Raw genomic sequence first — 27,631 nt, forward strand, 5'->3', positions numbered from 1 at the left:
CGTGGAATTTGTTTCGGCAATATCCAATCACAGCCAATCTGATAAATTATAAGAAAGTAAGGGCAAAAGCACGCTTCATACAGAGGCAAGCCAAAAAAGAATCCTGGACCCGTTTTGCATCAACAATTAACAGAAATACTGACAACAAATTAATCTGGAAAAAAATTAGACAGCTTTCTGGTAAGTTTCCAACCATACCCTCTCCAGTCCTCTCCTGAAATGGGCGAGATTTAACTAGTCCCTCGGATATAGCTAACGCTTTGGGCAATACTTTTGCTGAGATCTCAGCAACATCAGCTTATACTACATCTTTCCAACGAATTAAAAACAGTCGAGAACGGTATTCTATTAACTTCCAAACTGCCCTCATTCTGCCATATAACAAACCTCTACAATATTCTGAATTATTGCATGCCATTAAAACAGCTCGTAATGGTGCCACCGGACCAGATGGGATCTATTATATCATGCTGCAACATCTTGATGACAAAGCTTTGCGCCTCCTCCTGGTCTTTTACAACCGTATTTTTTTAGAAAAAACTTATCCAGCTTCTTGGCACCACTCTATTGTTTTGGCGTTCCTGAAGCCTGGAAAAGATCCAACCAATCCCCATAACTATAGACCTATATCTCTGTCAAGCTGCCTCAGCAAAATCCTTGAAAAAATTGTCCACAATAGACTCGTCTGGATCATAGAGTCACAACATCTCATGAGCAATAGTCAGCATGGCTTTCAACAAAACAGATCATGCTTAGATCTCATGATCAAGGCTGAATTTGCCATTCGCAATGCATTTATTAAACACGAGCATCTGGTAATGGTTACTATATAGATATACAGAAAGCCTTTGACACCACCTGGAGACATGGCATACTTAGTGATCTTTATTCCCTCGGTCTACGGGGAAACCTTCCCATATTTATACAGAACTTCCTATACACTAGATCGTTTCAAGTAAAATACCAAAATGACCTCTCTCTACAACTTTCATTCAGGAAGAAGGTGTTCCTCAGGGATCTGTGCTGAGTGCCACTCTTTTTGCTCTTAGAATCGATTCCATCACTAAACAGCTTCCAAACACAGTTGAGTCATATCTTTACGCGGATGACCTTTCCATTTCCTGTCATTCCCAAAGCATGAGATCAATTGAAAGGCAGCTTCAGATATCACTGAATAAAATACAACAATGGGCCAACCTTAACGGCTATCGACTCTCACAACAGAAAACAGTTGCTATCCTTTTTTGTCGACAACGCAAACTCCATCTGGATCCTGAACTCCAAATTTCCAACTTCTCCATCCCAGTCAATAGTAACATCAGATTTCTAAGATTAATCCTTGACAACAAATTAAATTTCTTAGACCATATTAAAAATGTACGTACTTGCTGTTTAAAAAAGTTAAATATACTCAGGGCTTTATCCGCCAATCTGATAAATTCATAACATGGGGTGCAGATCGCACCTCCTTACTTCGGCTATACAGGGCATTAATCCGATCCCGTCTTGATTATGGTGCTCCTGTCTTGATTCTGCCAGAGCAAGTGTTTTGCACTGGCTTGATCCAGTTCAACACAGTGCTTTGAGGATTGCACTTGGAGCTTTCAGAACATCACCAGCACATAGCCTCTACATTGACGCTCATGAGCCCCCGTTAACACTACGTAGGAAAACACTGCTACTGAAGTATGCTGTCAAAATACAAAGTTGTGCTTCACATCCAATTCAGTCATACTTATTTAATCCACCATTAGAAAACCTCTACAGAAGTAAGCCTAGTATAGTAAAACCAGCTGGTCTTCGCCTTCTTGAACTGATGCAAGTTTGGAAAGTTTCCATTCATTCTGTACAAGAAGTAGTAACATGCACTCAACCACCATGGACTCTTACTCCTCTACCCACCTGTGACACTTACCTTTGCCAGTGGGGAAAAAATGTTCTTCAAGCATCAAATGTGAAACAACTTCATGCAATTCACACTCACAAATATTTTGACTTTTCTCCAATTTATACAGATGGCTCTAAATCTAACTCAAATGTTGGAGCAGCAGCAGTGTTCCTAAATACCACTATTTCAGCAGCCCTTCCACCTGAATTCAGTATATTCTCAGCAGAATTATATGCAATTAAACTAGCCTTAGAAAATCTCTGTTCTGACTGCTCATTAAAATTTGTTATTTACACTGATTCCCTCAGCTCAATTATGGCATTATCTAACTCCACAGATAAAGTTCACCCTTTTCTAAATGAAATTAGTAGATTATTACTGCAGATTGAAGAGTGCCACCAAATGATCACCTTCTGCTGGATTCCAGCACATTCTGGAATTTCTGGTAATGAACTGGCCGATAAAGCCGCAAAACATCCATCTACCTTAGATTTAACCACTATCCCTGTTCCAGCATCAGACTACCCACAAATCATTCGTGATACATGCCTAACAGAATGGACAGCATTCTGGCACTCTCAAACACATAACAAACTTTTTCAATTTAAACAGGATCCTAGAATTTGGCATTCCAGTGTCCGTTCATCAAGATGAGAAGAGGTACTCCTTTCAAGATCAAGAATAGGCCATACACATTTGACTCACCTTCATTTACTCACAGGAGATGATCCACCACAGTGTCCGTCCACATTGTTTTCTAAATCTAACTGTGAAACACATTCTCATTGAATGCCCACACTATAATCAAGACAGAAATGCAACCCTGCTATCTTTGGTTAACCTACGCAAACCAATAACTCTTGAGAATGTCATTGGTGACAATGCAAATATCCCTGAATTTTCTGAACTTTCTGAAGAAAATTGGAGTTTTTAGTCATTTCTGATTTTTGCCTCTTCTGACATAACAAGAAATTCTCATATATTATTACAATAAAGGAATAGGTGCATTATAGCCAAAGCAGCTTATGCACCAGAAAACCACCACAACAACAACAACCTGAATTCAAGGATGCTCTCATAATTATGGTTAAGGCTTGCTTACTTCCTTTGCTGCTCTTTTAATATGATTGGATACATGCCATCCACCCCGGGTGCCTTTTTTATGTTCAGCTTCAACAATTCCTCTTCCACTTTCCTTTCAGTTATCCCAAAGTCATTTAGCTCCCCACCGGAGTTTGATAAACTTCTGACATCCCCTTCTCTAAAGAATTCCTCGTGTGAATGTAGATGCAAAATATCTATTCAATTTGTCTGCAACCTGAGCGAGATCATCAACTGTTAACCCATTGACATCAAGTGGCCCAGTGTGATTCAATCCCTTCTACTGTTGATATAACCCTTTTAAGTCTATTGCAGCAACCACCAGTTCCGATTGTACTTCTTTTAGTGATGGACATAATTGAATGATTAATAATCAGTTATGATATCAACAACAAGAAAATTAAAGAGGGGGAAAACAACTCCTCCTCCTCCTTCAGCACTTTATCTTTAGTGAGTTTTGATAACACACATCAAATCTACTGTCCTTTTTATTCCCTTTTTCAGTTATTGTTGTTATATTTCATAATCAACTAATTTGCATATAATAAATTATGAAAATACCATGTTTGATTATCTCCATCACTACTTAGCATCTGCCCTAAGAACCCTCAAGTAGTACTTTTGATATAAGGTTTCTCCCCCACAAAATCTTGATGAACAGTTCCCTCACTATCAGAAAATTCAAATAACATGCCCTTCACATTGGACCTGGTCTGTCTATCTTTTTGAATGTGAAGAAGGACTCTTCTGCTGGGATGACTGTTGCTTTGTTTCTTAGTGGTAACCAGGCTTTGATTTGTTCAATAGTGGAATAGTTTGTAGGGTCAGGTGCCACCAGTATTTTCCCACATCTGCACCTTATGTACTCTGTGATGGAATGCAGAATGCTAAATCCAGAAAAAAGTGTCATGTCTGGTTTATGTGGTATTGTGTTTTGTTCTGTTATGTCTCTAGCTGCTTGGCTGCAGGGGCCTCTAGTGGGACCCTTCATTGTCTGTCACACCACTGGGAGGTGAGTCAGGATACCCATTATACTCTGACTGGTCTCTGCCAGAGTTGCCTGAGCTTCCTGACAGAGGCCAAGTTTAAAAAAATAAGAATAATAACAAAATTTTTAAAAAATAATAATTAATAATAATAAATAAAATAAATAAAAAATGAGTGGAGGAGATAGGAGTAGAGTTGGGAGTAAGGGAAAAGTAGGGGAAAGATGCATTCTCCACTAAAGGGAAAAGGGGAAGAGGAGAAGAATTGGGGAACTCCTGGGTTGGGGAGCCCACCCAACCCAGCAAAAGAGAAATGCAGGACTAAGAGCCTGTGAAGTGGAGCACCATTTGGTGGTCAGCAGGGGTGCCAAAGCCCTGTCCCATATTAAGTATTCAGGGGGAAACTCTGGAGGAGTTTGCAGTTTTAATCCTATCCCAAAGGGGGTCAGAAATTATCCTACCCTTAAGGGTTAGCAGTTAATCCTACTCCAGAAGGGGAGATTTGTTCAATAGGTAGTTATCAGCTGGATGTGGGAGACAGCATGCTTAAAAAAAAAAAAAAAGTTTCCTTCTAGAACAGCCACCATGCAGTAAACCTGAATTACACAGGTGGGTGAAAATACCATTACATGGGGCTTGATATGCATCAAAAAACACAACTTATGACGAAATGATGTTTATTGGATATCAATTTTCCATTGAACTAATGTATTATGTGAGAGATACATTCCAGACCAACTAAAAAATTTGAATTTATATGGCAGAGTATAGGCATATGAATAGGAAATACTTATTTTATTGTACACTAAACTGTAATACAGTATAATTTATTGTAATTGCTAAATAATAATTAGAAAATACACTGAAATTATTAATAAAACATAAAAATAAAATTTTTATTATTCTTCCTATTACAATTGCTCCTCCTTAGCACTTTAAGTTGAGGTTCTGTGACTTTTTTCTTGAAGAAGGAGTCTTAACTTCATCTGCTTGCCACAATGAATCTTTGCATCATAAATCTCATGATAGCAAGACAAACTGTCATTTATGAGTCAATCCTTAGCAGAACGATCAGGCAGGTGATCACTACTCTGCAGAATGCCTGTTAATTCATCAGCAAGGTTAAAAATGTTGCTGAGATTCTTTGTTGTTAAGCTGTTTTCTTCTGTTGTGCCTGTCTCCATCTTCCATGGTCTCTTCATCAAATGCCTGCCTATTCAGTTCAGCCAATTCTTCATTAGTTAAGGGCTGTGAACATCCTCCTCCTCCTCCTCGATATTATCAAAAACTTGCCTTTACAAAAACACCAGCTCCCCCATGAAGCATGAACGTCTTCAGAAGTTTCAAAACCAGTGAAGTCATGCACAGCTTCAGGATAAATGTTCTTCCAAACACTGTTCATACATCTGTCACTTCACTCCATGCCTCACCAATAATGTACACTGCATCCCTGATATTAAATCTCTTCCAAAACTCCTGGACAATTGATAAGTACTTTTGATATAAGGTTTCTCCCCCACAGGAACAAAATCTTGACGAACAGTTCCCTCACTATCAGAAAATGCCCTTCACATTGGACCTGGTCTGTCTATCTTTTTGAATGTGAAGGTGTTAATCCATCAGTCTCATGTATTTGCTTTCTAAATGTTCTTCTTAAATAGTAAGCTTTATAATTTGCTTTGACACCTTGGTCCATATGCTGAATGAGTGAAGTAGTGTTCGTGTTAGCAGAAACACAACTTTGATGTTTGGACACAAAACTTCAAAGTCGATGTCATTGGCTGGGGGATTATCCAACAACAGAAGAATCTTAAATGACAAATCTTCATGTTGGCAATAGTTTTAGTTTAGGAACAAGGCTTTCTACAAACCAGTCACTAATGATTTGCTTTTTTTTTTAATCCAAGCCTTTCACTCCGATTTCCAGGCCACAGGGAGGTGAGATTTCACTGGCCATAGTTGTCGATGCACCTAATAAATCCTCAAACAAACAAACAGCAAGATTTCACATAATTTGTCATAGCCCTAGGAATCTTACTGTGATACACGAGTGTGGGTAATGGTGAGTCCCAGCAGAGGCCCAAAGGCTAAATGGTCAGAACATAACGACATAATGCTACATAACAGAACATAACGCTACACAACAAACCACTCCCCACACACACACACTTTTTAAATCTCTGGCCTCCACAGAGCTCTCTATCATACAAACAGTACTCAATGCAGAGATGGGAGAAAACCCTGGTGCCTCCAGACAACTAACACACTTTACACTTCACTGTGATACACGAGTAGTGGCTTGAGCTTCCTTCCCCCATTTGCATTCCCCCAAGAAAAAGTATTAAGTTAAACCCTCGAGCACTTTTTTCATGGATTAAAATGTACATTTTGGATTCTCTTCCAGTAAGAGGCAGTTTCGCCCACATTAAAAACTTGTCTAGAGTCGTGACCTTCCTCTACAATCCTGGACAAAGTCTGTGCAAATGCAGATTGCCCCTTCAGTGTCTGCACTTGCTGCCTCACCTTGTAGTCTCACATTTTTAAATCCCTAATGGGATTGAAACCTATGAAACCAGTCACGACTCGCACTAAAAGTTTCACTTGCTGAAGCTAGACATGCTCCCCCTCACTTTTAACAAAATCATAAAAGCTGTGGAGGCCTTCTCCTGAATAAGAGCAAAACTTACTAGAGTATTTTGCTCCTGCAAATCTTCGAGCCACGTTGAAAGCAATTTCTCCATTTTTTTCATAATGCTACTCCTCTGCCTGGTAATTTTAATTGTAGTGAGTTATATACTCTGCTTTGCTCATTATCTCCCCTGCATATTTGATAATCTTATGCACTGTTGTTTGTGGTAAGTCAAGACACCAAGCAATATCAGCAGCTCTTTCACCACTGCTACTTTACTTAATCACCTCTGTTTTAACATCTAAAGTCACATTATTCGCCTTATCACTGCGCTAGGCAACTTTCTTGAGTATTAGCATTTTAGCATTAGCATTAATAGAGGCATTTGATGCAAGAAAGCAAGCTTATGCAGCATCAGCCAAAAAAAAAAAAAAAAAAAAAAACCACTTCCACTTCACCCCTCTGTTCGTTCAAAATACCTGTCCAGCTGAGCCTTAAACTTATTTAGGCTATCAACCTCCACCACAAGGGATGGAAGTCTGTTCCACCAACCAACCACCCGCTGGCTAAAGGCAAATTTCCGCACGTCTATCCTACATCTGTCTTTCCTCAATTTGAATTTATGCCCTCTCAGGTGATTTTTCTGAGCTAGAGGAAGAATCCCATCAGCATTGAGCATGCTTAAACCATTCAAGGCTTTATACACCTCTATCAGATCACCTCGCTGGTGCCTAGTCTCCAGACACTGTAATTTGTAAAACTTAAGCCTTTCTTCGTAAGAGCACCCCGTTGTTCCATTCACTAATCTTGTTGCCCTTCTCTGTACTCGTTCCAGCAGCTCTACATCCTTCTTGAAATGAGGCCTCCAGACCTGTATACAGTACTCTAGGTGTGGCCTGACCATCGCCTTATACAATGGAATAATCACCACCTTATCCCTGCTGGAAAAATTCCTGTATATCATTGACAATACTCCATGAGCTACTCTTGCAGCCCGTCTGCACTGCTCAGAGAACTTCATATCTGCCTGCACAACCACCCCCAAGTCCCTTTCATTCTCTACCACTGTCAGTGTAGTACCACAGAGTTGATACGTTGCTCTGGGGTTGCTGTTTCCCATGTGTAGTACTTTACATTTGTCAATGTTAAACTTCATTTGCCACCTCTCAGCCCATCTACTCAACCTTTCCAGATCCTGTTGCAGCAGCATAGTGTCAGTAGTGTCCTTGATAACCCTGCCAACCTTTGTATCGTCTGCAAACTTGGACATTAAGCCCGATATACCATCATCAATATCATTTATAAATACAAAAAACAATAATGGACCCAACACTGAACCCTGAGGGACTCCACTAATAACATCAGTCCACGATGAGCAGTGTCCATTGATTACCACTCTCTGTCTTCTCCCCCTCAACCACCCCTTTATCCATAGCAGCAATTTGCCTCCAATGTCACACTGCTCCAATTTGTGTAGCAGTATTTGCCACTTGTGATGAACAACGTGGAACTGGACATTGTAGTGGCACCGTGTGACATCGGGGATCTACTGTGCATTGTTCTAGAAAGTTCTAATGTTTATTCTCTAGAATTTACTATTTATTTATTATTTAGGCAGTATACTAACTCCTAGATTTATGCATTGTGGCAGAAGAAAAACTTGGAACACACAATATACAAATCATTATGTTTGTCCTCCTCCCATGAGACCTGAGATGTCTTTGTGCTAATTTGTTTTACATTTACAAAGAATCCAAGTTTTATCTTACTGTCCATTAACAAATTAAGTTACATTTCCAAACACGTTAGATTTTTTTTATTTACATTAATTTAATTTTTTCCATCTACAATTAGTAGAAGTGAAAAGTAAATATCTAATGTCCTTGGTTAAATTTGTCTTTAGTAAATTGATTGATTGAACAAAAAAATGGCTTCTTCCAGTGAATGTCATCAAACCAAGAACATTACTTTTCTGTGCTTCCACCATTATTGCCCATTGCTGCAGTTACGATACACAATATATGCTATGATAGCCTATGTGAGATGTATAAAAAAATAAATAATAACTGTCAGATCTATTTATGTAATTTTAATGAAATTTGGGATGGCATTAATTCCTAAATGAATCAAATTATAAAATTTCTTGAAAATCCATCCACTGGGAGTTGAGTTGTTACTTGAGGGCAGACATGGTGAAGGCATTAGGCACATATTGTAACAAGTATTTAGTTGGTGGTTTTTTAATATTTAGTTTCTTCATGTATTATTATTATTTCTCATCCTTTTTAACTTTTGATTATTTCTCTCTCCACACACACACATACAAAATATAGGGAGGATTTATGAAAACAAAATGTTTGTAAAAGAATACGTTTACCTCAATATGATATGTAGAACACTTCCATATGATACTCTCCAAAAATTAAAACAAAAACAATTAAAAAATCGAAAATCTTACATTACAATAAAAAATAATCAACAATAATTAAAAATTAAGTCAAAAATTAATTTAAAATTTTAATTGCGTTAAATTGATTTTTAATTATTGCTAATTATTTCTTACTGTAATGTAAGATTTTCGATTTTTTAATTGTTTTCGTTTTAATTTCTGGAGAGTATCATACAGAAATTTTCTACTATCATATTGAGGTAAACTTCTCTTATTCTTTTACAAATATTGTTATCAATATAGAACATATTGAACATTATAGCTCTAGTTCATACTATTGAAAACAAAATATATATCCTCATGATTCATATGATTATAAACTTAGTTTTAGAATTGCTCTCTGTCTTATGGATGTGTTATATGTGTATAATGTTTTCATTCTTATAGGGAAAGTAGATGAGAGGCATTTATGCATAAGTGCATATTTTAAGATTAAAGGTATAATGTCTACAATGAGTTCAGATGAAGACTGTTCTACAAATTTCCCCCTTACTCCCCATAGACAGAGAAGCAAACAGAGGCACAGGAGGTTAAGAGATATTAGGCCTGCAGGAAGAACAGCTTGTATGAATACAAATGGTGTTGATTCATCATCATCCGAAGAAGAAATCCAGGCTGTTACTAGACGTAGAAAAAATTCAGCCCTTGTTATTGATTCTGATTCAGATTGGGGTAGTAGTAGTAGTAGTAGTAGTGAACAGGAAATACAGCAAAGGAAAAAAAAAGTTGCAAGGCCACTGAAAGCAAGTGATACAGAGTCATCCAACTCAGAGAATAAAAACTGCATAAGTGTCACTGGTGTTTGTAGAGATATGACATGCACTACTAACAATAGTGCAAGAAGTATTTTGGGGCAGCTTTCAAAAGGTAATTAAGTTTTTTCTTAGTTAAGCATAATTACTGTTTACTGGCAATAATACGAACAATAATTATATTAATTAATTACTTATAAATTCATTAATACATTAAATTTCTTATTATTACTTATTTATTAAGTGAACTTATTAACTCTACAGTTTTGGCTCCCCGTAATTGTTACCAACATGATGGAACTACCTGCAGGTGTAAACTTCCTTTTTAATTTCTTAAAAAATTCATGGATTTTTTGAATTCTGCTTGGGTTATGCCAAGATTCCATCTTTTCTTATTGAATTGTAATACTCACCACATGCATTTTAAAAAAAAAAATTTTTTTTTTTTTTTTTTTAGTTTTTAATAAAAAAAATTTATTATTTAAAAGAGAACTGCTATAGGCATAAAATAAAAAGATGAAGCTGTTAGTAGACATCAAAATATATGCACCAAAATGCTAATACAGTTGATTCCGGTTATTTGGGTTACATCGGGACTAGTTCATTTTGGCCCGATTAAGTGGCTGCCCCAATTATGCGAATTTTTACTTAAATAGTTAAAAATACAGCTTTATGATTGATTTTCTGAATGATCAAATCACATTACAATAGACTCACCATAGTAAAGTACTGTTCACTATATGGCGCCTCCATAGCCAGGTGGGAAGGAGCAGCAGTGTGTAGCACACGCTTCTTGATTAGACTGAGGTTCGAGCCGTCACCACCAAATATGGAGGATGCAGAAAGGTCAGGGAATGACCACCGCATATTCTAGTTGAAGAAGCTAATGTTGCTAATGCTCCTAAAACCAAACAAACAAACCATTCACTATACGATATGTAGTAAGCACAGGTCATTGTGATCACGTTTGTGAATTAAAGTTTAATTCTTTTAAACAACGATTATAATTAGTGAAAATAGGAAGAATATTATCCACATGCTATAAAAGTAAAGATATACCATATTAAGTGCAAATTTACACTTCATTATCAATTAAAAAATTAAATGATACGTGAAAATCAGAAGAATATTTTCCACAGGTTAACAAAATAAAAATAAATTTACGCTTACGTGCTAGCTTAATTAATACATACTGTAATATTACTAATTCAAATCAAAAGGAACTATGAAACCCAATAAGTCTTATTATTATTATAATAATCTTAAATTATAGGTGAAAACCTCATACCTTTGAGTTCTTCTTTTAAAAAATTAAATGATACGTGAAAATCAGAAGAATATTTTCCACAGGTTAGCAAAATAAAAATAAATTTACGCTTACGGGCTAAGTCTCTTAAAAACTTCTTTTAAGAGACTGTTAATCTCTCAACACTCAATCACGAATGATTATAATATGAATTTATCCCCCATGTATTGCCATAAATGAATCAAGCTAAAATAACTATTAATTAAAATAAGCAAGTATTCAACTCTCATATCACATCAAGGGAATTGGAAAGAATCATGGAAAGACGGCAGCCACCAACCTCCAAAAACTAACCAACACCACAAGCCATCATGAGAATTGAAAAACAATTGTTGTGAAATTCTAAAAATGACGACACTAATAAATTAATTTTAATTCACATATAAGTTAAATTTTAAAATCGTTATTAACTTCTTTTAGGAGACCACCTTATTCGGTTTATTAGTGTGTTCACAAAAAGTACAAAAGTGATTCGCGAATGCTATCCCCCCTGTTTTATATCAAATTAACGACACCTGACACGTGATTATTTATATAAAACAATGTATGAATTGCTATTCATGCATGCGCGTAAGGGTTCACAAGTCCGAAATATTATAAGGTCTGCATACATTAATAGAATTAACATTTAATCTCATTTCTAATGTTTCGGCAATTAATAATTTAAAATATTCACGCTGTTTATTAAGAACCTTGGATTCATTAAAAAGAAACACGTCCATCAGTGATTGCATGAAACGCAAGCTCAGCTGCACCCGTCCTACCTGCTCTAACTGATGCCAATTGCTGCTGTATCCTTACCGAAAGTGAATTTTGGGTCTAGCCAATATAAGTAGAATTGCATCCACCATAAGAAATATTGTGAGCTTCCATGGTAGGAATTACATATGCCCTATATTTCAAGATAGCATGGAGCTTACTTGTAGGTTGTTCCATGGAGCTTGCTCGTGGGTTGTTCCACAACCCATGAGTAAGCTCCATAGGCTCGTGGACTCTTACGTGCATGCATGAATAGCAATTCATACATTGGTTTATATAAATAATCTTGTGTCATTAATTTGATATAAAACAGGAGGGGTAGCATTTGCAAATCACTTTTGTACTTCTTGTGAACAAGGTAACAAACCGAATAAGGTGGTCTCTTAAAAGAAGTCAATAACAATTTTAAAGTTTAACTTATATGTGAATTAATTTATTAGTGTCGTCGTTTTTAGAATTTTGCGACAATTGTTTTTCACTTCTCATGATGGCTTGTGGTGTTGGTTGGTTTTTGGAGGTTGGTGGCCGCCGTCTTTCCGTGATTCTTTCCGATTCCCTTGACGTGATATGAGAGTTGAATACATGCTTATTTTAATTAATAGTTATTTTAACTTGATTCATTTATGACAATCAACGGGGGGGGGGGGTAAATTCATATTATAATCATTCGCGATTGAGTGTTGAGAGATTAACAGGCCTACTCAAACCTATAATTTAAGATTATTATAATAATAATAGGACTTATTGGGTTTCATAGTCCCTTTTGATTTGAATTAGTAAACAATATATATTATTAAATTTGACTTAACATACATTTCTCTCCTTCACCTGAGACATTCCATTCACATTTTTAATTCGTTACAGGTTTTTTAGGTTAATTTCGTAAATATGAGAGATTATTTACATAACATGGTCCACGCATACATTGATACTACCTTGCAATATGAGGCACAGAAGTTTCACATTAAATTTTTAAAATTATGCATTAGCAAGAATATCATCCCAAAATTTGCAAGGGTGTCATTAAGACAAAGGGTAGTGGGCATCAAAAAATTAGCACGTGTGGTTTCACAAAAAATTGTTAGTTAACCTTGGATTTCAGAGTCTGCAAAAAGAATAGTTACTTTTGTCAACTACAATGTTTACGTAATAAGATAAAGGATTATTTACATATTAATGATTGGACTTATCTAAAATCGAATATTGAATTAAGGAAACAAGTGCAAGCAATTGAAATAAACATGAGACATACTAATAAACTATAACGTTTACTTCATATGAGGAATAATAACACAGCAGTAGAGGTTAGGCGTAGGGGGAATAATACAAGACAAGGTTTGGGGGGGTTAAATTTACAGCGTATGGTTATCAAGAGGCTGACACAACATAACATGACAGAATCTAGTGTAACACATACAGAAGAGAATATTATCAACCATGGTGTGGTCAATTTATCTTCCTATGAATTGTCATTCCACAAATTAATCTTTTATGTAAAGGGCTCAATTATAATTTACCTCCCAGACGTCTTCCAAAAAAGCAAACAGTTATTGAATTCGAATTTGGCTTAAGGAACTCTAAAAATAAGGAAGGGTTCATACAGCAGATTAATGGAATTATCAATCAGAACAGAGACCCGTATAAATTAATGGAATTGTCAATCAGAACAGGGACCCATATATACCTAGGTTATCAAAAGAAGAAAGCATTGGTCTCCAAAAATTACGATGGAACAACAATATTATTGTACAGAAAGCTGTCAAGGGTGATACAGTTGTAGTCTTAAATAAAATAGATTATATAGGCAAACTTAGTAATATTATATCTGATAGTTCTACATACCAGGTTGTAGAGAAAGTGGTGTTTGACAACTTAATTAAACAATTTAATAGTGAGTTAACTGAGTACAGAAAAAAAGACTATAATTCGATGGCCACTTTAAAATCCCTTAAGGCTAGGACTAATGTGGTAACAATTCTTTTCGGACAAGTCAAACATAATAAAATAGGATACCCTATTAGACCTATTGTCTCTTACAGAAACACAGTGTTTGCATCACTCGTGGCGTATCTTTACAACATTATTAAACCTTTGCATTTAACATTAAAGTTTAGTCTAAAGAATTCAAATCAACCATTTAAAAGAAAAAATGCTAAATGGAGATGACGAATTATTCTCTTTAGATGTCATTTCCTTGTACACCAACGTACGTGTAGAATATGTCCTAGACGTAATATGGGACCTTATTAATGATCAGACAATCTGTTTAAACATGTCAAACCCAGAAATGAATTTTATTTGATTAAATTTCTTGTACAAACCAATTACATTAATTTACAAGCAGATATTCAGGTTACCAACTTGAGTGGATTGGTGGCTGAAATTTATCTAAATAAGATCGAGCAGGTACACTTAACACCACATCTCCCTAATATAATATTCCATGGCAGATATCGTGATGATATCTTAATAATTATTAATAAATATATAGTACAGAAGGTCCTGGATACTTTTAATAACATTCATACTCGACTTAAGTTCACTCTAGAAATGGAAATCCCGCATCACAAATCCATAAATTTTCTAAATTTTACTTTAACCAGAATTAATGAAAACATATTTTTTAAAATTTATAGGAAGTCAACGAATATGGGAAAATGGGAAAATTCTTGCACCATTCGAGCTACACCCTTTTACATGTAAAAGGAGCATTATTTTTAACCAGTTTCATAATGCATATAGATACAGCTCTAGTCAAGAATCCTTATTGGATGAGCTCACGGAACTGACCAAAAGATTTTTAAATAGGGGTTATTCATTAGGTACCATTATGCAGATTAGTCAACGGGCGAAATATAAATTAGAGATGAGTACAAAAAATGATAGGGCCGGATCACAAAATTTTATTAAAGTTCCATATACACAACATTGGTATACACAATTTATTAACATATTTAAGAACACTGAATTTAAGATTGTTCCACAACCTATGAGGGCCGACCGGGCTAGCCGGGTGGTAAAGTGCCTGTCAGGCAACCCAAAGGTCGTGGGTTCGAATCCCGCCTCGTGCTTGGATCAAAGTACTGCAAAAACCTTGAGAGGTGCATTATGGCCACAGAAGCCGATGCGCCAACAACTACCAAAAAAAAAAAAAAAACAACAACCTATGAGTAAGCTCCATGCTATCTTGAAATATAGGGCATATGTAATTCCTACCATGGAAGCTCACAATATTGTTTACAATATTTCTTGTGGTGGATGCAATTCTACTTATATTGGCTCGACCCAAAATTCACTTTCAGTAAGGATACAGCAGCATTTGGCATCAGTTAGAGCAGGTAGGACGGCTGCATCTGAGCTTGCATTTCATGCAATCACTGATGGACGTGTTTCTTTTTAATGAATCCAAGGTTCTTAATAAACAGCGTGAATATTTTAAATTATTAATTGCTGAAACATTAGAAATGAGATTAAATGTTAATTCTATTAATGTATGTAGACCTTATAATATTTTGGACTCATGGACTCTTACGCGAATGCATGAATAGCAATTAATACATTGGTTTATATAAATAATCTCGTGTCAGGTATCGTTAATTTGATATAAAACCGGGGAGATGGCATTCGCGAATCACTTTTGTACTTCTTGTGAACACAGTAACAAACTGAATAAGGTGGTCTCTTAAAAGAAATTAATAACGATTTTAAAATTTAACTTATATATAAATTAATTTATTAGTGTCATCGTTTTTAGAATTTCGCGACAATTGTTTTTCAATTCTCGTGATGGCTTGTGGTGTTGGTTGGTTTTTGGAGGTTGGTGGCTGCCGCCTTTCCATGATTCTTTCCGATTCCCTTGACGTGATATGAGAGTTGAATACATGCTTATTTTAATTAATAGTTATTTTAACTTGATTCATTTATGACAGGACATGGGGTGGGTAAATTCATATTATAATCATTCGCGATTGAGTGTTGAGAGATTAACAGTTCTACTCAAAGGTATGAGGTTTTCACATATATTTTAAGATTAGTACTGTAATATGTACATACTTACTAGTTGGCATTTCTGTTCACTGACATTTGTGGGTGAGGGTTAAAATTTAAAACAGTAAAAAAAATAAGCACACACACACACACACACAAGAACACGCTACACAGAAATAGCAAGTAACATGATACGCCCAAATGAGAACAGAGTAACAAGTTAGGAAGCTGAAAAAATAGGTATGAAGAGTAGATTTGGAAAATAAATTTTTTTATATGATTGAAGCACTAACAGGAAAGCCCAATAAACAGGGGACTGCTAATTGTTTTATGGTTGTGACCTCCAGAAATTCCACCGAACCACGTGGTACAGTCGGAGACAATCGTAGAGTAATCTCGACTGCTGCGGTCTCCTGCCCCAATTAAATGGCATATTGTCCCAATTAAGCAAAGTAAACCCTGGCTATTTTCTCAATTAGGTTCTGTTCTTTAAGATTTGTCCCAAATAAACGGCTGCCCCTATTAACCAGTGGCCCAAATAACCGGAATCCACTGTATATTCACTACTGTTTTTACATTTATTACTTGTTTATCACGATTAGATGAACCACAATTTTTTTGTATTCACATGTTAAAGTAATAAAAGCATTTATGAAAAGTTTTTAACATCTTTTTTTAATTAAAAGTTTTCCATTTCAAACTCACACCTGGAATAATTTTTGTTACAATACACAATAATATATTTCTCAAAGTGGACCATTGTAAATTTGTTGTATCCAAGATCATTTTGTATGCAGAGAATGATTTTTTTACTTAATTGGAACTGTCTTGGCTGTATTTAAAATCTGAGATTTTGAAGCCACTACTTGAAATATAAGTTCATTCCCATTAAAAAATTCATCTATATTCCTTAATTTTTAATTAAAAGTTTTCCATTTCAAACTCACACCTGGAATAATTTTTGTTACAATACACAATAATATATTTCTCAAAGTGGACCATTGTAAATTTGTTGTATCCAAGATCATTTTGTATGCAGAGAATGATTTTTTACTTAATTGGAACTGTCTTGGCTGTATTTAAAATCTGAGATTTTGAAGCCACTACTTGAAATATAAGTTCATTCCCATTAAAAAATTCATCTATTTTCCTTAGTGTGAAATCTTGAGTTCTTTTCTAAAACATTATTGTATTTTCATCTTATTTCTTCTCCTATGCTTCCAGCTGAACTGCTGAAAAAGGTGAATTGTAAATTTCAACTATGGTTGAAATTTACAATTCAGCTTTTTCCATATCTCCAGTTCCCGCACGTTTCAAGTTCGGTTATACATCTAGGTAACCAGTTGAAATGGGTCTGGATGAACAATGAATCTTTTCTAGTCAAAGACTCAGAAAGCATTGCCTTAGCACTACCAATAGCTGCTGAATGCATTCTATCCAAGGAATCAACAATTCTTTTATAGAATAAAAATTTTTAGTAGAAAACGATGCCACTTTTAAATGTGCTCTTCTTTTAACCATTTCCATCTTGTGAGAACAAGATCAGGTGGAAGAAGAAGAGTAGGTAGCATATTTCAGTAAGTTGCTATTCTCAAAGGTGCTTTTGATAAAATCTTTTTTATACAAGAAATAAGTTTGTTAATTTCACCAAAATTCTCCCAAGTTACCAACCATATATTTGTAAGATAAACTAAGAAAAAAGCAATTAACGAAAATGAAAATATTGTACAATACATATTTTGATATATACAATCTTTTAGTATCACAGTAAAAAGAATTGCAATCTTAATATAAAAGGAGGCATACAAACCATTAACTTTTTAATAAATTAATATAATTTAAAGATATAATCCAATGTTGTTTGCAGTTTTTGTCCTATATGCATTTTTAACTACAGCACAGACATTATCGGGCATCTCCGTAGCCAGGTGGGCAGGAGCAGCAGTGCGTAGCACACGCTTCTTGATTAGACCGGGGTTCGAGCCCGTGACCACCAATTACGGAGGATGCGGAAAGGTCAGGGAATGACCACCGCATATGCCCGGAGCAATATGGCCTTAGTTGCTAATGCTCCTAAAAACCAAAACAACCACAACAACAACAACAGACATTATCAAACGCAATAGTTGTTTCTTTATCAACATTACTGCAGGCCAACACATTATTAAATGCATTTTGGGCATTTTTTTAGATGGCAGTGTATCTGTGCTTCTTCACTTTTGACGTCGCTGGTAACAAAAACACCATCGAGACATTCCAATTTGGCTGCAAATTGTTCCGTCCTTCTATGTTGCCTTATCAGAGCCTGATAAGGCTCTGATAAGGCAACATAGAAGGAGGGAACTTATCAGAGAGCTGCCTTATCAGAGAGCATACAGAGCCTGTCTGATGAGGTACTCTTCAAGTACCTTACCAGACAGGCTCTGTATGCTCTCTTGAGGTTATACATAATGCCTTGATCCAGTGGTTGCATTAAGCTGGTAGTATTAGGGGGTAAAAACAACCGCCTTATATGTGTTTGTCAACTTAAGTGTTTCGGCAGGTGCTGTACAATGATCTAGAATCGTCAGAATGTTCCTTTTTTTTCTGAAGCCATTCTTCTGTCCACTTTTGATAACCAAGACTGCAAAATTTTGACCATATGCCAAGCACTTCTATTGTCCTCATAATCACAGGGAAGTTGGTTAACTGCTTTAAAACATCTTAGCTTGGAAAACTTACCAATCGCGGGTGGATGTAGTTTTGTACTGCCATCTCACTTGCAGCATAACAGAACTGTGAGTCTGTTTACAAAATTTTCCATTATGACAAGGCTTTCATCAAACAGCAAATGTTTTCTTTGGTAGCAAATTTTAAAATAAACCTGTCTCAAAAAGATTAAAAATATCCTTTGCCTCATATTTTTCAAGAATGGACCGTACAGAACACAACCAGTCTGTAGCCTTTTCTTTGTCGACTAATCCAGACTCACCGCAAACCTTTCACGAAACCAAGTTATTCCTGTCTTTAAATCTTTGGAGCCAGCCACTGCTGCATTTGAAGTTGCTAATCCTATGTTGCTGAGCTGGATAATTTGCCTTTTCTTGCAAAATTGGACCTGATATTGACAAATTAGATGCATGCATTTGTTGGTACCACTCAAAAAGTTTTGTTTCAAGCTCCTCATGTTTTGTACCACGAATTCGTTTCCTGTTTTTCATCGCTGCTCCAGTGTCATGCACTTCAAGTCTTTTTCAGTTTTTCAGTATTGTAGATAAAGTAGAGATGTTGTATTCCTTTGCAATGTCCCTTTTGCTTCTTTCCATCCTATCAGCCACTTGTATAATTTTTGGTTTAATTTCCAGGCTTAATTCTGTCCATTTACATTTTGTCGCCATAACACTGCTAAATACGCTGGGTGATCACTGCATTACGACTACCCCTATGAAAACGGAATGTGCCCCGTTGACCACGTGAGGTACAAGAATGGTCAGTTAGTCAGCCTACGTAGCATAGATAAGGTGTGAATGGTTCAGTAGGTAGTAAAATTCCGAGCGTGGTAGGTAAAAAGGATTTATCTGACTTTGATAAAGGACAGATTGTGGATGCTCGACAAGCTGGTGCCTCGCTCGATTTCCAAAACTGCTGAACTGGTTGGGTGTTCAAGAGCCACTGCAGTTAAAGTGTACCAGGACTGGTGTCAAAATGGTCAAACACCGACCTGACGGCAAAATTGCAAAGGTCAGTGAAAGGTTGATATTAGAAGTGAGCGCCGAGTCCGACGACGCGAACAGGCGCAGTACTGTTGAAGAGTTAACTACCCAAAACAACATAGGCCAACCCAGAACAATATCTGGCATGACCATGCATTTCACATATGTGCTATACCAGCAGACAACCCCCATGGCATCCTCTCCTAATCAAGATTCATCGGCGTAAAAGACTCGCCTGGTGCAAAGAGCATGCAAGTTGGACGTTAGAAGACTGGAAGGTGTGCTGGTCGGATGACTCATGTTATTTACTCCACATCGTGGATGGTCATGTACGGATTTGGCATGAACAACATGAGGCTCTTCATCCATCATGTATGGTATCAAAAGTGGAGGCGGTTGTATGGTGTGGGGCATGTTTCACTAGCAGGAACTTGGACCCCTGGTGCATGTTGAACAACGTATCAGTGGTCTTCGCTATTGTCAATTGCTTCCTGCTGACTGTGTACACCTCGCTATGTTACACTTTTTCCCCGAATGGCGATGGTGCCTTCCAAGATGACAATGTGCCAAGCCACTGGGCACTTGTTGTGCAGGAATGGTTTGAGAAACACAGTTCTGACTTCAAGCATATTGATTGGCCTCCGAACTCCTCTGATATCAATCCCATAGAGAACTTGTGGGACACGATGGAAAAGCATATCGGGCATCTGGATACACCAATCACCTCCATACTTGCATTGCTGACCGCATTACACACAGCTTGGAAGACACAAGTTCCAAAAAAGATATCAGCTCAGATAAAATGGCACAAAAAATAGATTGCTGTATGTGATAGCAAAAGACTCTTTGAACTGGGGTAACAATTGCAACTGACCTTATTCTTGTGGAGAGCGAGGGAGTGCATGTAAACAGCTTAGAAAAACTTTTTATTCTTTTGTTAATTTAACAACTCATAATTCAGAAAGATGCTTTTCAGAGTGCACTTGACGTTGTAAATACCATAAACTGCTTTTGTTTACACAAAACTAATTTCTAACAAATCAGTGCCATCCTTCGGGAAGTAGGATGGCACTGTCTGATTATTGCCTCTAATAATAGGCAATAATCAGACAACTCTGCCAAGATTTGTATTATACATACAAAATGACTATTTATTTCTCACGGGGTGAAAAATAACTTTGTAATACATATTAACCAAATTTTGTAATAAACGAATATATTTACATAGAAAAGCCTATCCTTTCACTGGGGAATGGTATGTGCTTCATATAAACGAAATATATATAATTTATTTATTTCTTTGTATAAAACAAGTTTGTATTAACGAGATTTTACTGTAGTATGTCAGGGCACACTTGACCGTGTTGTTTATATGGTCACAAGAACTTGTTGTTCTTGTGACTGAAGTGATCTTTTGGGATGGTGATTTTGCAAAGACAGCTGTCACTGAAAGAGTGGGGCGCCTCCGTAGCCAGGTGGGAAGGAGCAGCAGTGCGTAGCACACGCTTCTTGATTAGACCGGGGTTCAAGCCCGTCACCACCAAATACGGAGGATGTGGAAAGGTCAAGGGAATGACCACCGCGTATTCCCGGAGCAATATGGCCTTAGTTGCTAATGCTCCTAAAAACCAAAACAACAACAACAACTGAAAGAGTGGGAAGAAAATACAGGTCAACCATCACTAATTCAGCAGCGTTGGGACATGCGGAGTGCCAGGTTAGTGAGTTTGCCGGATCACCTGTGGTTATATTAGCACATGCGACTGGGCTAGCCGGGTGGGTCAAGTGCCTGCCTGGCAACCCAAAGGTCGCAGGTTCGATTCCCGCCTCAGGCTTGGATCAAAGTACTGCAAAAACCTTGGGAGGTGCATTATGGCCACAGAAGCCTATGCACCAACAACTACCAAAAAAAAAAAATATTAGCACATACAGTTTATCCAACAGCTAACCACTTCATCCTACCTTGACTGCCAAGCTAGTTTAAGAAAAAAAATTCCCCGAGAGCCAAAAAATATTTAGCAAATAATTTGATTAGTAATTCTAAAATAAATATTGTAATGTCAGTGTTGTCGTTTTTTCGTTTAAAATTTTAAGAAAGTCTTTTTTTTTTTTTTTTTTTCCCCTCATATATATGTGGCCGACATGACCCATTAGATTACTTTATTTCTTGAGAAGCCGTGTCGGCCCATCACCACCGTAAATGTGCATATTATTACGTTGGCGACGGTCAGCCACATATGTGTGATGCTGTTACGGCATACATATGAAGATTGTTTGTGATTAGTTTATTGCATGCATGGCGAGTGCTGCAATAAAACTAATTACGATAAATTAAACCCCCAGCGTTGCAATAAGTTTGTCAGTATTGTTTTTGAAAACAAGTTCGTTAGCACACTGTATTATCCATCATATTGTGTTGTGTTTTTCTGAAAGTTTGTACAAGTGTGTTGTAAAAAAAAAAAATAATAAAATAAATCTAAAAAGGAATGGCTAAAATAAAATTATTAAAATAAGAGGAACTGAGAGAAATTGCTGGAATTTACAACTAAGCGGAGTTAAACTTATCACAGACACACCGCTGTCGAGTTTTTTTTTTTCCAGCAGTTCGACTTTATCTGTTATGGACAATGTACGGTGTTTGCACTTTACACCATGAGAGGCACTTCCTTTATGCATTGGAACCATGGCTGGGGCTAAATGTGAGCAGGTTATGATAATAAATGTACAAAAACAAGTAGGAATAGCTTGCCAGTGTTTATGAGTTCGCGCCAACAGCTGATGCTGCAACCAACGCCACCAAAACAGTAGCGGCGGCAGGTACTGTTTTGGTTGACTCCAGGTCGGTGCACAGATGGGGGAGACATCTCCGTAGCCAGGTGGGCAGGAGCAGCGGTGCATAGCACACGCTTCTTGATTAGACCGGGGTTCGAGCCCGTCACCATCAAATACGGAGGATGCGGAAAGATCAGGGAATGACCACCGCATATCCTGGAGCAATATGGCCTTAGTTGATGCTCCTAAAAACCAAATAACAAACAAACATCAAACCTTCAGCTATAATGAGATTATTCTTGAGGTCAGGGGAAATCATATAGATGGAGATGTACAAATGTCTCTGCCATAAAATTACAGAAGTAACGAAGTGAAAAATAAATTGCTTGAATTTTTTTATGTTGACTTACAAAGGTAGTTCAAAGGATGAAGTGAGTAATTACAGATGCTCAAATTTCTGTAACAGGGAAAGCAATGGAATCAGTAGTTAAAAAATTCATGCAAAATCATATTTTGCATGAATTTATTTTGAATTCATGCCAAGAATTCAAAATTAGGTATAAAACTCAAGAAAAGGCGTTTTGTGGATTTATGTTGTACCAATCTTTAGTACTTGAAAAAAATCTTTATATTCCTAAAATACTATTACAATGTTCCTGTTAAACCACAGCACATAAATTTCCTTCAAATTACACACAATAAAAAGAATTTTTTCAAATTTAAAATGGCTTCCAATCCTAGAAAAGTTGTTTTTGAGAGAGAGAGAGAGAGAAAATTCTGGCTACATCAACTGAAATCAGTGGTGCTTAAAATGCTACATTCTTGTGATTCACATTGGTTTCAATGGAATGCCCTTCTATAATATTGATATGGTTTCTCTCTCCCATCAGAAAACACCATCCTATTTTTTACGTACAGCATAGCTCTTATGAACCAAAACACAGCTAATTTCACTCATAATATCAATAACTACTTGTAAAGATTTTACAAAAGCGAAGCATTTTGAAGATGCATACTATTCATCTAAATCAGGGATTCTTAATCTGGTGCTCGCAAGCACCATTGTGCTCTTCAAAAAATAAATTTCACTCACAACCGATCCTAAATTGGGTGCTCGCGAGCACCTTCACTTAAGTTAAAAAATTTATATATAAATCTTTGTATTTAAAAAAGGTGCTTTCTATTTCTCAACTTTCTGTGATATTCTACAAAAATCTATGGCAATCTTCGCTATAAAATTGTTTCTTTTCTTAGTAATTAGAGGAAAACTTTATATTATGCAATGTTTTAATCTCAAAAATGGTCAGAGTTTGACACTGATGTTATTCTTAAAATTTTTTCTTATTGATTATTGTTAATTTTACATTTATTTAGTAAGAAAAATTTTTACAAAATACTTTGTTGAGAGTACAATCATTGTTGCTGTAGTGTCGCTGTAGACCGCGGATGCTGCCTCATGCTATTCTCAGTTTATAGTTAGAACAGGTTTTTGTCGGGTTTTGCTCAGTTGCATTTCTGCAATAGGTACCATATATGTGTAGTGCTGAGTGCTGACTTTAAATATGATGAAAGTGTTATAGTAAGAAATCTTTTGATTTTGTGGTCAAATGCTTAAATGTAGTTTCTTTTAACAGATTTAACTCAAGTTACTAAACCCTTTCAAAATAGATACGTTTTTAAAAAGAACCCAAAATGAACATGATAAAGAAAAAATTATGCATTAACACTAACTTCGCAGTTGTCTAATTTAGACATACACGTTTAAAATGCAAAGAAACAAAAAATTGATAAGTATGCATTTCAATCCTCTTGGGAATATGATTATTTGGTAATGGATAATAGTAGTGGAATTGGTGTGATTTGCTTATTATGTCAGGCGTGCTTGGCTGGCTATCGGAAGTCAAATTGTGAAAGACATTACCAAACATGCCAAAGGAATTTTCACGAAGCTTTTCCCAAATTTAGTGATATTAGAAAAGCTGAACTTCAAGAAGAAAAAAAGAAACTTGAAAGACAGAAAAATATTTTAAATTTAGATCAAGCTAATAGTAGTAAAGTGTTAGCGAATGAAGTTTCATTTATTTTATCAAATATAATTACAAAGAATTCATTGCCTTACACTAGTGGTGAAATAATAAAAAATTGTGTAGTGTTAGAAGTGCTTGCTAACATCTTGCCATAAAAACAGAAAGCTACCTTGATTAGCTCCACCAGTCAAGGTAGCTTTGAGTAATTTTTTTTTTTTTTTTTTGATTTGGTAGTTGTTGGCGCATCGGCTTCTGTGGCCATATTGCACCTCCCAAGGTTTTTGCAGTACTTTGATCCAAGCCCGAGGCGGGAATCGAACCCGCGACCTTTGGGTTGCCGGGCAGGTACTTAACCCACTCGGCTAGCCCGGTCGGCGCTTTGAGTAATGATGCAGTTTCAAATCAAGTTCATCAAATGGTAGATGTAATATTCAGTGAATTATTAATTAGAATTGAAAGTTGTCTCACTGGCACTTGATGAGTCGACTGATGTTTCAGACATATCATCACAACTCGTGTTTTGTTCATTTAATTCAACACGATGGCAGCTGTGAAGAAGATTTTTTGGCTATTTTGCAACTTACTGGTCAACATACAACTGGGAAAGATGTATATGACGCACTTATGAAATTCCTCACAGTGCACAAAATTGATCTGAGTAAACTTGTATCAATTGTTACCAATGGTGCACCTTCCATGATAGGTAAAAACAAAGGCCTTATTGCTTATCTTAATAGAGATGAGATGATACCTAATTTTGTGCATTATCACTGTTTGATTCATATTGAGGCCTTGTGTTCACAAATGAAAGATCAAAAATAAATTATAGGATGTCTCAATGTCATCAACCATTTTATTGCTAAATCCCGAAATTTTTTTTTTTTTTTTTTTATGTGAACCCCAAACACGAGAGGTGTTAGAATTTAGTACCGTGCTTGAGTTGGAGGTTGAGAAGACAAAAAAAGATATTTGTTGACATTGGACTTGAACTTCTGTAGATTGTAATTTTCAGGAAATACGTATGAAGGAAAGTTGTTCCAGAAAACGGCAGTTGAATGAATAAATGAGGAAGATGAAAAGTTGGTTCTGTGGGTTTGAAGTTGGACAGTAAATGAGTGTTGGCTGGTGGCAGCACGTGTTCGGACGGTTTTGAAAGAGAGAGCGGGAATTATAGAAGCCAATTCAGAAGAACAGTACCCATGGAAGTACGTGTAGAAGAGGCTTCTACAGTGACTTCTAAAATAAGTGACTTCTAAAAATATTTTTGGAAGATCTTCAAGCACCTCATTCTGATCTTATTACCCATACAGAGGTTCATAGGCTCAGTTGTGGAAAGGTACTCTCCAGAATTTGGGAGGTGTGTGAAGAACTAAAAGCTTTTCTAATCGAAAACAATAAAGAAAACCTTTTCAGTGAAATTTTTACTGATGATTTCAAGATTACACTTTCATTCATGGTTGACATCTTCCACCATTTAAATGAATTAAATTTGAGGCTACAGGGAAAAGATAAATTTGTGATAGTTTTATACGAGGAGATTATTGCATTTGAGAAAAAAACTTCAAGTGTTTCAGAATCAAGTTTTAAAGGGAAATTTGCTTTATTTTCCTACTCATTAAAAATGTCTGGAGGAAACTACTAAGGAGTGCCCAACATTTGTAATGAATGTAATTAAAGACCTTAGTGACCAATTCCAAGAAAGATTTAAATACTTGAAAAAGCACATCCAAAAATTTGAATTAACGATAAATTACAGAAATTTGAAATCAGTAACTTGGAACAAATTTTCAATCAAAATGAAGTAGCAGTTGCCGAGTTAGAAATTGTTGATATGCAGTCGTCTTTAGCTCTTAAATGTCTTTTCCAACACAAAACTATTTTAAAATTCTGGGATTCTTCCTACTGCAAAAAATTTCCTTTATCACAAAGACAAGCGTTCATAGTACTTTATGTTTGGATCAACATACACATGTAAAAATGCTTTTCATTAATGAACAGTATCAAAAACAAAAAAAGGACAAGATTGTTGACATCACATTTGGAAGAAAACTTGCAATTATCTCTTCATAATGGAGAAATTAATTTAAAATGTTTGGCATCATCTCTTCAAAGTCAAGGTTTACACTGATAAGATAATAAATATTAGCACCCAAAAATTTATATTTTAATATATGGTTCTTCCACTTATTGTAAATCTTTCTCACTTATAGCAAAAGGTTAAGAACCCCCTGGTATAAACTGTTGAGAGTGTCTTTTACCCTGACATATATATCAAATGTCTCAAAAAAGATGTATGCACATTTTCATCATATATAATTAATCACGTACTATAGTTGAATTAGAATTTTTGCTGATAAAAGATGCTGTTAGTTTAAAATGAAATAATACTCATAATTCAAAGTTTAAACAAACTGGTGGCTGAACATTTGATATTCAAACAATGCAATGCAACTTTGAAATAGTACTGGAAGTCCAAAAATGAATGTACAGCCGATTCCGTTTATTTGGGACACATCAGGGCTAATGAATTTTGGCCCAATTAAGCGGCTGTCCCAGTTATCCGAAGTTTCACATAAATAGTTAAAAATACGATGGGGGACCCCCCCCCCACTTTACAATCAAATCACGTTACGATAGATTTCCCATACTTTTACCGTTCACTATACGATGTGTAGTAATTGCCGGTCATTGTGATCACTTTGTGAATTGAATTTTAATTCTATTAAATAGCAATTCTAATTGGCAAAAATAGGAAGAATATTATCCACAGGCTATAAAAGTAAAGCTATATTAAGCATAAATTTACCCTTTATTACCTTATCAATTAAAAAATTAAATGATATGTGAAGATCGGAAGAATATACGTGATAATCGCAATAATTAATACGTACTGTAATATATACATACTAATTAGTTGACATTTGTGGATGGGGTTAAAATTTAAAACAGTAAAAAGATAAGCAATCAATAACAAAGAACACGGCACACACAAATTGCAAGTAACACAATACGTACAAGTGAGAATGGAGTAACAAGTTACGAAGATTTAAAAATAGGAATGAAGAAAAGATTCTGAAAATTATTTTTTTTATATGATTGAAGATTTCATGGAAGTGTAAACACATTTCACCATAATAACCCACAGAATTCCAGCTGTCAGTATTATAGCATATTCAATAAGATTGAGTTTACTATCCGTTTATGATAGATTGCACTAACAGAAAAGCCCAGTGAACAGGAGACTGCTAATTGTTTTTATTGTTTTATGGTTGTGACCTCCAGA

At 36.0% G+C, this 27,631-nt stretch overlaps 1 protein-coding gene across 5 annotated transcripts in view; it reads left to right on the forward strand.

Annotated features, from left to right (window-relative positions):
- Window positions 1–27,631, forward strand: part of LOC150077431 (uncharacterized) — a 284,193-nt gene that overhangs the window by 78,214 nt on the left and 178,348 nt on the right. For all 5 annotated transcript variants that reach the window (XM_090386306.1, XM_090386304.1, XM_090386307.1 and 2 more), the window contains one exon: window positions 9,441–9,920. In XM_090386306.1, coding sequence (XP_090242432.1) covers window positions 9,497–9,920 — 424 coding nt within the window. In that variant the 5' untranslated portion in view covers window positions 9,441–9,496. The remainder of the gene's footprint in view (window positions 1–9,440; window positions 9,921–27,631) is intronic.

The sequence above is a fragment of the Mastigoproctus giganteus genome, chromosome 12 (assembly GCF_048544385.1).
Source record: "Mastigoproctus giganteus isolate SK-2022 chromosome 12, ASM4854438v1, whole genome shotgun sequence".
NCBI classification, from domain to species: Eukaryota; Metazoa; Arthropoda; class Arachnida; order Uropygi; family Thelyphonidae; genus Mastigoproctus; species Mastigoproctus giganteus.